The 13,753-nt window shown below is 40.2% G+C and overlaps 1 protein-coding gene across 1 annotated transcript in view; it reads right to left on the bottom strand.

Annotated features, from left to right (window-relative positions):
- Window positions 1-13,753, bottom strand: part of tbc1d9 (TBC1 domain family, member 9 (with GRAM domain)) — a 70,244-nt gene that overhangs the window by 12,200 nt on the left and 44,291 nt on the right. The window contains exons 11-13 of the mRNA XM_086009001.1: window positions 9,454-9,571; window positions 5,587-5,872; window positions 4,817-4,946 (exon numbers count right to left, since the gene is read on the bottom strand). Of these exons, the coding sequence (XP_085865127.1) occupies window positions 4,817-4,946; window positions 5,587-5,872; window positions 9,454-9,571 (534 nt within the window). The remainder of the gene's footprint in view (window positions 1-4,816; window positions 4,947-5,586; window positions 5,873-9,453; window positions 9,572-13,753) is intronic.

Raw genomic sequence — 13,753 nt, 5'->3', positions numbered from 1 at the left:
TGCACTTTCCCTTTCAGTGAATAAAATTCATCAAATGTTTCACTATCTCGTGACTCGATGAATCAACGCACAATCTACCTCTCTAACTGTGGGAATTTTCAGTTCTTGCACATCTTCATTTATATTCTCTTCAGCTTGTTACAGAGTCTTTCAGAGAAGAAATTATTTCTGCATCAGTCATCTCTCTGCAAATGTCAAGGTTATCACCCATCAAAATGAAAGATCAAATTTTGTCTCACTCAAACCAGTGGGAGACCCCTGACCAAGGTCCTCAACTTCGACTGGGTCATTGTTTTCCCTTGCAGCCACTTTCCAAAAAATTGTTTGAGTCATTAGTGCTGCTTTCATAAGCAGTTGGAAAGTTTTTCACATTTTTAATGCAACAAGGGTTATTGCTTTTCCTGACCACGAGAGGCTTCACCTTGTTCAAGCCTGTTTGCTTAGTGCACAACAAGGCATTCTTTTCTCATTTTGTCACTGTTCACCTTCTTTCCATTTATTGCACAGATTTGATCAAGCAGGGCATGATAGAAAGTCTGGTTTTGACACAATTGTAAAACCAGTCAGGTGGATACTCTAACAAATCCAGCACAACGTTCTCAGTCTATGCATGAGCAGTGGGTTTGTCACTCTCTGCTTTTTCTAACATACAGCTTTTTGTAAACAGGGTTGTTTCATTTTCCAGTGGCACAAGAATCCATTTTATGCTTCAAAGCTTTCCACCAAAGGTTCTTTGACAAGCTCATTAGCTTTAACTTGCAACAAGCAACTGCAAAACAGGACTTTGTGAGCTCCTTTGTGATTAAATCACCTAAACATCACTTCATCAACATTGGCCATCTTACTTTCACGCTTCAATTTCCTATTCCAGTTCTCATTTCCAGCTCCCCCCTCCACCAGTCCTTCAAGATATCCGCTTTTCTTTTCAAAATTCTAGAAACCAGAGATTCAGAAATGTCACACTCTGTTGTGACTAGCTTTTGAATCTTCAATTCCTTCACACTGTTCAAAACATCTACTTGCTCATGCAACAAGCTGCGCGCTTTTTTTTTGTTAAGCGATCTTGAAATTTGACTTTCATTCATCCCTCCCTCACCCACATAACACTAACAAACATTAGAGATGATTGAAAACCAGGTCACACTGGTTTCAGGCACATTGACTGATGTGCCCAATCAGGCTGCAAGGTGAAAGCCTAAGGTTCAAAAATGGAAAGTTTCATTAAAGCGAGATTTTGGTGCACCACACAAACAGGAATTGCAATAGAGTAAATGAAATTGCAATAAAACAAACTTTTCACAACTGTTAATATAGAGGAAAAATTGGGACTATAGAAATGGTTGTTAGAACAAAAATTGCAATTAAGCGAGTTGCAAATAAACAGGTACAACTGTACCAATTTCACACATAGTTTGATGGAACAAAGTAATTCGGTCAATAGACTTGTAGATGAAATTTTATCCATCTTAAACATACTTCCTTCTATTTCCCTAACTATGATACTGTAAATCCAAAATTGTGAATATTTTTTTCCATTATTTTTCAAATGTTGACACAAAAGTTGAATATTTGGGATTCCACAATGAGAATACAGAGTGCAACGATTCATCTAAAAAAACTGCTTCCCCCATGCACAAATACACCTATCACTTTTAAGTTGCACCCATGTTCCTTCAGCCACCATGACGCTTCTTTATGCCCAATACTTTCCGATCAACAGCCATCAATAGAACTGTCCAATATGTTGTTATTTTTATTTTATGGGGACAAACAGACAAAAGAATAGTTTGGTGAAACAGCACAGAGTATGGGAATGGGAAACTCTTGCTTGAACTAGGTCAATAATGTAGTCATGATGAAATCAAATGCTAAATACAAACAAAATGGTTACACAGCAGGGTATTGCTGTAGGGAGGAGAAAATAATGATTTTTTACATGGGTGATTGGTGCTAATTTTAATGTGTTTTGGGTTGTTTTCCTAGAATTTCTCTTTAAACCACTTTCCGCCCTTACATGGCCAAGTGTTGGTATACTACACGTACATGCAAAATATGCTCTCCACTCATGGCTTTAACAGTAAAATAGAATCGCAGGTAACAAATTACACAGGTAATGTGTGGTTAGAACTGTTGCCAGGCCAAAGTAACATAAAATCACTTCCTATTAGACATCCCAACAATGATTTGTATTCTAAATCCTCTTCTTTCTATCATTAGGTCTGTGCACTGCCAGAGAAGTGTTACAATGTAGATCTTCATTAGAATGAACAGAGGTGTTATAGTGACAACTCTCCAATTTGCAATAAGAGGATGACAGTTGTACATCATCTGCAGGGATCATTTGCATTGTTGGGCCTATGTGCTTATTGAACAAACAAATTAAAATTTATAGGGGTATAGGGCTTTTGCACTCGTGTTGCAGATCACACAGTGGAGACATATATTAGAATAGTGTGCATGAAGAATACGTTACACAACCTGCCCGGGAGTTTTGAATCTGGGAAATTACATAAACATGAACAGCATGTGTGACTAAGCCTGCAGTTACACAAAGCTACATGACAAGTGCATTATACTTTCCTCCCTGTAATGATTAACATGCAAAATGGAAATGACAGATTTGCGCAAAAGCAGAACCAGTATTTCCTAAATTCAGCTAGTACTGAAATGATTAGAATAAAATGATGAAATTGGCTGGAATTCCAGAATTGTAGGTCCTAAAATGTTAAAATTCAATAAAAGACATCAGGAATTCCAAGCACACAAACACCATGCCATTCATCCCTTAGGAGCAGTTATATATAGACTGAAGTATCTATTACAGGAAACTCTCATTTAAACGGCACTTAAATATCCAGAATTCTCTAACAACCGGCAAAATTCTCACTCCGAAAACTACAGTATACAGTCGTTTAAAAGTTTTGTTTTACTGTTAAGTAATTAAAGAGTTATGGATTACCCTCAACCGGTATTACTGTACTTAATCAAGCATCTTCCACCATCCATTTAACACAACATTCTGTAGGTGAGTACCCAATTATACTGCACATTTCTTGATATTTTTATTTTTGTTTGTTAAAAATAGCCTTGGTAGATATACCTCTCCTTTATCCGGAATTTTTAATCAACCGGCACCATCCCGGTCCCGTCGGTGCCGGATACCAAAGAGTTTCCTGTACCTCAGCATAATGAGGCATGTACTGAGCCACATGTAAAGACACCAAGCTTCTGAAACATTTTAAATATGCATTACTTAATTTTTTTTGAATATACATTTTTAATAAACTTTTACTTACATGAAGGCCGCATCCTTCTTAGACTGTAATTATTCCTGACCAAGTCTTAGCTCTGCCAACCTGCATTTAAGCTCCCGGAACTTGGGTTAGCAGGATGAGAGCAAGCACTCCATATATGGCGCAAAGGAAATCTTGCGTGTGAATTTCTCAGGAGTTTGTTTGAAGACTCTTAACTATGGCAATGGCTTTCCACGCAGTCACTCAGCAACCAAAAAAAATCACAAAATAAATCTGGGGTGGGAGGGTTTAAATCCCATTTGTTAAATAGAAATCTGGACATTATTTCCTCTTTAGTGAACTGTAATGTTTCTCAGCTGTTTGTGCACCACAAAATAAGCACAGTGAGAAATGGGCATTACAGAATGGGCAGGGGATTGTGCAGAGTTGAGACTACGACCGCATAATGCTCTGTCATTTATCCACCACACAGGCTTTTATGGTGACAGTATCTGCTACATCTCTCCTTCCGATACACCTTGGGCAGAGGCTCATCAGTTCGTAGATCTGTGAGCCAACTCAGCATTCCTCCAGAGCAGCACAGCTGAGATGGGGGATGGAGTTTCAATTATATTGATCCTATCATACTTCATTTCTGTAGCATAAAGCTGTCCAAATCATAGGTTTATGACTTGCCACAAGAAATGGTCAAGAAAGAGACCACTGTGTCTTTTAGGCAAAAAGTGGATAAACATTTGAAGCTTCAGGACTAGGGAGAAAAGCAAGGCAGTGGGATTAGTTTGGATTGCTCTAGCAATGAGCCAGAATAGACACAATGGGCTGAATGGCCTCCTTCCATGCTGTAAATTTCTACGGTAAATGTTTACTTAATTTTTTTAATGTCAGGTGTAATTTCTGGTGTGCGGTCATTTAATTTGGTGACATCTTTGTGATGATTTGTATTATAAGGAAGTGAGGGTAAAACATTTTGCAACACACCATCAGCTGTCTCTGTTACCTAAACACAACCTCGACAATTGACTGCCAGCATTATTTCAGTATGTTGCAAGAAAGTTTCACTTCCCTGTAACAGACATTAATCATCATGAATTCACCAAATTAAATTGCAGAACGCAGGGGCTTGCTCTTAAAATCATAATTTGATTTTAAATTGGCACCAAGAACAACAATAAAGGGGGGAGTGATGTGGGAAATTGCTTGTTTTTTATACTTACTTCCATCTTTAAATCAACAACAGACTAGAAGAATTGAGCTTAGAAAACTGAGTGTAAGATGGATGACTAAAGAATATGACCGATAGTCATCAATGACCTATCCTCAATTCAGTATGCAGTAAGTGTGGTTATAAACGATTTAGTCACATTAAACTTTTTTCTTTATATAAAGGTTTTCTTTATTTTCCAATTTATTTTTTCTGAACTTAGATCATCCTCGCCGCTACTAAACATGATTGAATAACGTTATAGATATCAACAGCATTCAACAAAAATCCTCAACCACCGCAGACCCATTTACCCAAATCAGATTTCACATTAGGTATGTCTGAACACTCGGTTACTCACATCATACGAGCTCCTGATTAGTTTGAAGATATCAACTTCAGGGTAAGGATCCCCATCGTCACTGAGAAGAGAATGAAGATGAGGGATGGGTGGCAATGTGCTGTCCTTGTTTGTCACACTGTCCAAGTATCTAGAGAACAAAAAGAGTTCATGCGGTGAAACTCTTCATCTCATTAAACAAACAAAATTAAAGCTGACGTGTGTCTAAATTGGGGAGATGGACTTCTGTTTTCATGACAATTGACTCTCACAGATCATGTAATGAGGAGAGACAGTTCCCAGACACCTGAAATTTCAATTTCCTGCAGCCTTCTAGTATTTAAATTCCAATTCATTTCTCTTCCAATATAAGACCTTACACTGTAAGCAGTAATTTCTCCCCATTTTATTACAATTAAGTTTTTAATAATAAGAGCACATATACAAGGTTCCTCAATGCATTTATCATCAATGTTAGTGCAGGTGGAAATTACAGTAAACAGAGCCCAAAGTAAGTTCCACTTTTGCCATCTTTAAAGAATTATTTGGTACAATTATCTCTTGTGTCGGGTCAAACTGAGCGATGTAGAGATTTTTGTTACAAGCATTAAAATGAGTTATTACACATGGGAATTTTGCTTCAATTAAGACTACTGAAAATATATCTACTTGTATCCTAACCCGAAATAACTTTTCTGGAATCCAATTTTTGAAATTTTATTCACCCCACTTTATTGCAGAATTGTTACAACAAACTGATAACCAAAAAAGTGCAACTAAAATGAACTCACTTTCCAAGTATAGTCATGGCCTCTCCATCATCCTTACAATTCAACAGCTTGTCAATATTAGCATCCAGTACAGCAAGAGCGAGTTGAAAGATCACTTTAATTCCCTCAAAGAAGAAGCAGTCCACAACAACAACAGCACTTTCGAAAGGCATTACACTGAGGAAGAGAGTGAGGAACCAGGAGAGCGAGATGGTGGAGATAACACCCAAATATTGCATACAGTCATAAAGCTGTGGCACATAATCCCGGGTAAGCTCCTCAAACACACCTTGATCCACCAATGCTCCTACAAAAAGCAGCAACAGAATAAACAACATTAAATCTTTGGAATAACTGGTTTAAGTTCACATTACAAAGCAAAATATTTGTAGTGCAATATATTTTCCACATTTCTTTCCCTAATTGGCCTAGATTTTTAAATCTGTTTTTTGGCCACTCCCAGGAGATTACATGGCTCTGGGTGGATAGAGAGTATATATATTGTGATGCATAGGGCATCACAACTATATGGGACAGGCTAGATGAGCCTTTTCCCGTCATCACTTTTGTATGCAAGGGAAAAGTAGAAACAAAAAATATATAAAAAAACAATTCCATATTGGTCTTCTTGAATATCTGATTCAATTTGTGCATTTGTAAATACTAGAAAGATATAAAAGTAAAAATAAAACAGGCAAAAGCCGCTAAATTAAAATTATGCTTGAATATTTTACGAACACTGAAAGTTGACACATCTTAAGAGAATTTATGGTACATATTTTTAAAGCAAATACAGATCGCAACATTTTGTGCCCCATTTACATAGGATAACATAGGATATACAGCACAGAAACGGGCCATTTGGCCCAACCAGTCCATGCCGACGTTTATGCTCCACTCGAGCCTCCTCCCATCTTTCCTCATCTAACTCTATCAGCATAACCCTCTATTCCCTTCTCCCTCATATGTTTGTCTAGCCTCCCCTTAAATGCATCTATACGTTTCACTTCAGGAGGGCCGAGGCATTTTCAGAGTGCTCCCTCTCTCCTGGAAAGCAGTTTTATTACCATTCACCTGTGTTGAGTTTCCTGTGCAACTGGGGAAATTACAGATGCCAAGGAAAAACTTACTCCTCTGAAACAAGTATGATATAATTGTTTTAAACTTCTTTCCTTAAACTCTTATTTTCTCTGGCCCCAAATTACTGGAGAAATTCTGAATACATAATAGTAAAATTCCTTCACTATTTGTGTAGAAGCAGGAGCACTTAAAAATTCAGCCTAGTAATGGTTGTTTTTGGTCACGTCTTTTGCCCTTACTACTGTTAAAATCTGGTGGTCTGAACAGCAGTAGGCCAAAAGTTGGATTGGCGGAACTGCTCTTGAAACAGCCTTTCTACAATTTAAAGTGGCTTCAGTGTCTGTAGCATCAGATAATTAGTGTCAACACCTCACCCAGCACTGAATTACCTCCTTTCATGTCCTGAGTGAAGGTGTTGCCACTGAACTAGAATGAGATTTTCAGGCTAAATTCAGGTCTGCATGGGTGTAAATGTGGTTACGATATTAAGAGCACAAAATGAAGACGACAAATTGGATCAACAGGCATTGCTGTGTTTCTAGGTGTGTCTACTTACGATTTCTACTAGGAAAAATTCTGAGCTGGGTTAGCCAGAGGTAGATAGCAGACAGCTAAATACAGAGGACAGGCTCTTTCCCAATGACAGTGAAGCCCAAAATGCAGAACCAAACTCTAAATAACAAGTTGAATTCCCATGGGGTTGCACAGAGAGTGTCGAGGTGAAGTAGGGTTAGAGAGCAGAGGATAATTGGAGCTGGGCACACATACAGAATTCAGTCCCCATTTTAAAGTCATAAATTCTGTCCTTATTTATTTTTATATAATAGATATACTTTGAGATCATATTATTTAGATTACTTGAGAAGCAGAGAAATAGAGCTGGTTGGACTATAGTACGTTCTCTGCAATATGGGTTGAGGAGCTGGTAGATGCAGAACTGAGGAGTGACAGCACCATCATTGGTAGGAGGGTATAATTACAGTATGACAAGCTTACATACTTTGGCCCGGAATTTGCGGTCAGCAGTGAATTGAAGGCATTTGCTGCTGGCCCTGAAGTACGCGTCGCACAAGGATCTCGCGATCCCCATGGCAAAAACTTTGGGTTTTCATGCATTCAATTCAAATCAACGGAGATTAGTGGGGATCCCCTTGTGCGAACTGCTGTGACGTCAACAAGCTGCCTAAGCAGCCAATCAAAACGCAGAATTCTCACAGACAGCGAACAAGGAAGTGAGTAAGCTCTTAAAATTCGAACTTTTAAAAAATGTTAGAGAGCAAAACAAAGATTGGGACTCTCACATGGGGAAAATGCAAACCTGAAATAAAGATGAAAAACTTATTTAAAAAAAATGTAATTTTTTTTGATTTCTTAAAATTTAACATTTTTATTAAAATGGACAAATTTCACACTGCACAAAATTAAAATTATTTTTTTAGGCCCTTAACCTCTGTTTAGCAGTCAATATGATGTTAAAACCCCAGTTACACCTAATCCCTTTGGGTCTAACTTTTAGTGGGGAATTTAACAGTGTACTTATTGCGGAAGAACCGAAGTTTGTGTCAGTTTCCCTGATTTGGTTGATTATACTGATTGTTGGGGGGCGAGGGGCTTGTGTTGGAGCTCTGAATGACAGACCGCAACTTCAGGATTGCATGTGCCAAATCCCGAAGTAGCAGTCAGTTTCAGAGGCGGAATGCCATCAAACGCTACCAGTTCACTGTCATCTTGACCGTAAATTCCAGGCCATAGTTTCCATTATAAATGTGGACATAGACGCTTATAATGGAAAAAGTTGAAGGAAGGTTCATGCAGATGTAAAATTTTAGTATGTTATATATAGATTGACAATACCCGAGATACTTAATGTGCAACTTAGAGGGAACAGTAATTGTTCAGTTATTGTTCAGTTCTGAATGAAGCAAGTATATTTTCCTCATTTTTAAAGACATTACAGGTAGACTATCCTTTATCCGAAAACCTCGGGACCAGCCGAGTTTCGGATAAAGGAGAATTTCGGATTTCGGAAGGTGGGTCGGCGGGGGGGGGGTCGGCGGGGGGTCGTGCGCACGACTTACGCTGACGCTCAGCGTAATTAGTCGGGGTCGGCGGGGGTCGGGGTCGGCGGGGTACGCGGGGGGGGGGGGGGGGGGGTCCGCGGGGGGGTCGGCGGTTGTCGGGGCCGGCGGGGTCCGCGGGGGGGTCGGCGGTTGTCGGGGCCGGCGGGGTCGGCGGTTGTCGGTTGTCGGGGTCCGCGGGGGGGTCGGCGGCTGGCGGGGTCCGCGGCGGGGTCGGCGGTTGTCGGGGCTGGCGGGGTCGGCGGTTGTCGGGGCCCGCGGGGGGGGGGGGGGGGGGGGGGTCGGCGGTTGTCGGGGCTGGCGGGGTCGGCGGCTGGCGGGGGGTCGTGCGCACGACTTACCCTTTATCCGAACTTCCGCAACCGGAGCCCTCTAAAAACCGAAGGTTTTTTCGTTCAGCGTAAGTCGTACGCACGACTTACGCTGAACGAAAAAACCTTCGGTTTTTAGAGGGTTTCGGTTTTCGGAAGTCCGGATAAAGGGTAGTCTACCTGTATAAAGAAATAATGCAACTATGCCAGTCATGAATGATGCAAAAATTTCAGTTTACATCTTTGTGCTGGTGTTGATAAACATTGCTTAAAAAGATCTGCCTGAACAATTTTACAGAGACAACAATGTCTCCTTAATTCACAAATGAGTTCAAATTTGACAAAATTTAACATGAAAAATTGTGTTCATTGCTGTCAAGATTCAATGTTTGCACTTTCAGAAACTAAGCAACACTTACCAACCACTCTAGTGTTGTAGTAGTCGGGCAGCATCCGTTCACAGAGTGCAACTAGCAACCAGAAAGCTTCTTCCTCTTTTGCGTATAGCAGCAGCACTGAAGTGACAATGTTCATTGCCTGTATGTGTACATATAGACATTATTCAGTAAGGTAGTAAAAAGTTACTAAATGCTTAGTAGGTTGGATTTTTTGAACTCATGAAAATTAATATCGAACAAAATCAGTTACCATTGAATAGAACCACAGAATTTTACAGCACAGAAGGAAGCCATCATTCTGACTCTCTGAACAGCTTTCCACTTAGTCCTGGCTTTCCCCATACCTTTTTAAATGTTTCTCTTTCAAATATTTATCCATTTTACTTATTATGGATTCTACTTCCATCACTGTTTCTGGTAGGGATTTTAATATCCCAACAACCCTCTGTATAAAAAAATCTCCTAATCTCTCTTTGTCCTTTATATGAAAATCTAATTTGTTACGAACCCATTGACCAGTGAAAATAATGGGGCTAAATTTGCGGTCGGAGGCTTCCCATGGGTGGATGCCTCAGACCAGCAAAAAATCTACGATCTTACCTTCTGCCTCGGGATCCACGCAGACCGCATAGAGGCCCACGTATCCCAGGCGGTTTGCAAACCTCCCTGGGATCACGTCGGCTGGCCCAACCAAAGAGGATCCCCATTCATGCTTATGGAGATTCCGTATGTTTTTTAAAACTCTTACGCAGGTAAAAGCAGGCTGCTTTTACCAGGCGTAAGAATTTCATGGGCATTTGCTGCACTGAAGTTGGGCAAACTCTCCGCGAACGCCCTTTTCCTGGGGATGGCTACGATCGTCAAGATGATTCTTGACAGATTGCAAGTTCAGGGTTTTAGCGCATGCGCTTCACATGCCTAAACCCGGAACTTGTGCGGCCCCTACAGGTGCATGCGCACCTCGTACGCACCCGTGAGTGTCGCAAATTACAGCCCAATATTTCCCACTATGCCTTATTGAAACCTTCATAATCTTAAGCACTTCTATCAAATGTCCTAACATTCTTTATTCCGTGAAAAAGAGCCCCAATTTCTCTAGTCTTTGCTCATAACTAAATCCTCTCATCCCTAGTATTATCTTAGCAAATCTCTTAAACACCGTCTCTCTGACCTGAACATCTTGCCTACAGTAAGGTGCCCAAAATGGAACATAATATTCCAACTGTGGCCAAATCAATGATTTATATAGGTTTAACCTTATCTCTTACCCCTATTTATAAAACTTAGGATTCCATATGCTTTTTTTTGTAAGCAGATTTATCAACCTACCTTACTACTTTTAAAGATTTGTGTATCTGATTTTAGCTTCACCTCAGTATTTTCTAAATCAGGCTTGGTTTTTTTGTTGTATTATTAGCCCCTAGGTTTGCCAGATGCTTAAGTCTCATTTTAATTTTATCTTTTCTACACAGCCAAGGTACTCCTAGCTTTTGCTGCAGCACCTTTACTTTCTGTGAGAATATGTTCAGTCTGTATGATGATTATCTCATGTTTGAACAACTCCCATTGTTTGTGCAGTCTTATTTTTCTTCCAGTTTAACTAGCCTAGTCCCCTTTTTATCTCACTGAAATTTGCTTTTTCCAATCAAGCACCTTTATCTTTGACTGTTCCCTCTCCTTTAATGTTTTAATATTAAACCAAATTATGTTATGGTTCCTGCTTACTAATTGTTCCTCTATCCTTACATTACCTACTTGGCCCACTTCTAGAACTAGATCCAGCACTGCCTCGTTTCTTGTTTGACTAAAGGTCATCCATTATTATAGCCCTGTTATTCCTGCATTTTTCACTAATTTCTCTAAATCTACATCTCATCTTCTAACTCCTTTCCACTATTTGGGGGACCCCCAAAAGTGCAGCAGTTCCCTTCTTATTCCATAACTCTAACATAATGGCCCTGAATTTGCAGTCGGAGGCTTCCTGCGGGGAAATGCCTCTGATCTGCAAATAAAATGTCCGCATACCTGGTGGTCCAGGAGGTACGGAGACTCACGGTCCTGGGCCTCTCCAGGTACCCGCGGGTAGAGGCCCACATATCCCAGGGCACACGTGGTTCGCAAGCACTCCTGGGATCACGTGGGTCAGCCCAACGAATGAAAGAAGGGAATCCCCATTCATGCTTATGGGGATTCTGTATGTACGAGAACCCCATAAATGGAAGTACCCCAAAAAATAATCTACACATCAAATACAGGAGACTTTGGTTTATCCGGAGGTTGTATGTCCGGAAACCTCGATCTACTGGCAGAAATCAGGAGCCGTTTTGTTAGGTTTTTTTTCTTCTCATGGCTTTTTTTTCTTCTCATGGCTTTTTTTTTCCAACAGTCAGGCTCTGGAAAGTCTCTCTGAAGCTGTTGCTAAGCTACAGAGATGCTTCCAAGGTACGGGCCGACTGTTTAGGAGCTGTTGCTAAGCAACAGTGTTTGTTGTCAGATACGGAGATGAAAACCTCCATATGCTTCAACATTAACGCTGGTATGTCCGGCAGTTTTGATAGATCGGCAACAGCTCGGTCCCGTCGGTGCCGGATAGAACAAAGTTTCCTGTAAAAAAAAATTTAATTACATATTTAAAATAATTAAATTTAAATGTTTTAAAGGGGCTAAAAGTAAACTTACCTTATTGTACAGGTTTTCTAATGTATAAATGATTGATAAAAATGTATTTATGTTTTTTAAAAACTCTTACGCTGGTAAAAGCAGGCCTTTTAACAGGCACAAGAATTTCACGGGCATTCGCTGGGCAGAAGTTGGGAACTCTCCGCCAGCGTACGCCCTTTTCCCGGGGATGCGTTGGCTCAGTCAAAAAAATTCTTGACAGATCGCAAGTTCCGGGTTTTCGCGCATGCGCTTCGCACGCAAAAACCTGGAACCTGCACGGCCTTTATGGGCGCATGCGCACCTCGTACGCACCCATAGGGGCTGCAAAATATGGCTTTTGCACCATTTCCTATAACATTTCTATATTCTAGTGCTGTAATGGATTCTTTCATGAACATTACCACCTCTCCTCCCTTTTTTCCTACTCTATCCTTCCTGATTATTACATAGAATATACAGCACAGAAACAGCCTATTTGGCCCAACCATTCCATGCTGGCATGTATACTCCACTCAAGCCTCCTCCCGGCTTTCCTCATCTAACTATCAGCAGAACCCTCCATTCCCTTCTCACTCATATGTTTATCTAGCCCCCCCTTAAATGCATCTATACATTTGCCTCAACCACTCCCTGTGGTAGTGAGTTCCACATTCTCATCACTCTCTGGGTAAGGAAGTTTCTTCTGAATTTCCTATTGGATTTCTTGGTGACTATCTTATATTGATGACCTCTAGTTTTGCTCTTCCCACGAGTGGAAAGAAAGACTTGCATTTATATAGCGCCTTTCACGACCACTGGACGTCTCAAAGCGCTTTACAGCCAATGAAGTACTTTTGAAGTGGAGTCACTGTTGTAATGGAAACACTCTCTGTATCCACTCTATCAAAACCTTTCATAATTTTAAAGGCCTCTATTAGGTCACCCCTCAGTCTTCTCTTTTCAAGAGAAGACACCTAACCTGTTCATCCTTTCCTGATAGGTATAACCTCACATTTCTGGTATCAGCCTTGTAAATCTTCTTTGCACCCTCTCCAGTGCCTCTAGGCTTTTGATAATAGGATGACCAGAATTGTATACAGTACTCCAAGTGTGTTCGATATAAGTTTAGCATAACTTCTCTACTTTTCAATTCTATCCCTCTAGAAATAAGCCTTATTTGTTGCAGTCCTCCTCAGTATTAACTATCCTCCCCAATTGGGTATTATCTGCAAATTTAGAAATTATCTTTTTGATTCCAAAGTCTAAATCGTTAATATAAATTGTGAACAACATTGGTCCAAGCACTGATCCTTGTCGGACCCCACTTTCCACCTCTGCCATTCTGAATAGCTACCCTTTACCCCTACTCTCTGCTTTTTGTCTTGAAGCCAGCTAGCTTTCCATTCTGCTACTTGTCCCCTGACTCTGTATGATCTGACCTTATTCATTAGTCTATTATGTGGCACCTTATCAAAGACCTTTTGGAAATCTAGATAAATTACATCTACTGCATCACCCTGATCTACGCTCTCTTGTTGCCTCTTCAAAGAATTCAATGAGGTTGGTCAAGCAAGACTTTCCCTTTTGAAATCCATGCTGACTATTCATGATTATATTTTTAGTTTCTCCTTTAGTAGGGATTCTATTATTTTTCCTACTACTGATGTTAATATTTTTAACT

This window comes from Somniosus microcephalus, chromosome 2, assembly GCF_052327205.1.
Source record: "Somniosus microcephalus isolate GS21.2 chromosome 2, FLI_Smic_1.0, whole genome shotgun sequence".
In the NCBI taxonomy this organism is placed as follows: domain Eukaryota; kingdom Metazoa; phylum Chordata; class Chondrichthyes; order Squaliformes; family Somniosidae; genus Somniosus; species Somniosus microcephalus.
The sequence above is the reverse complement of the archived record's forward strand: the minus strand, read 5'-3'. Positions and strand labels throughout refer to the sequence as shown.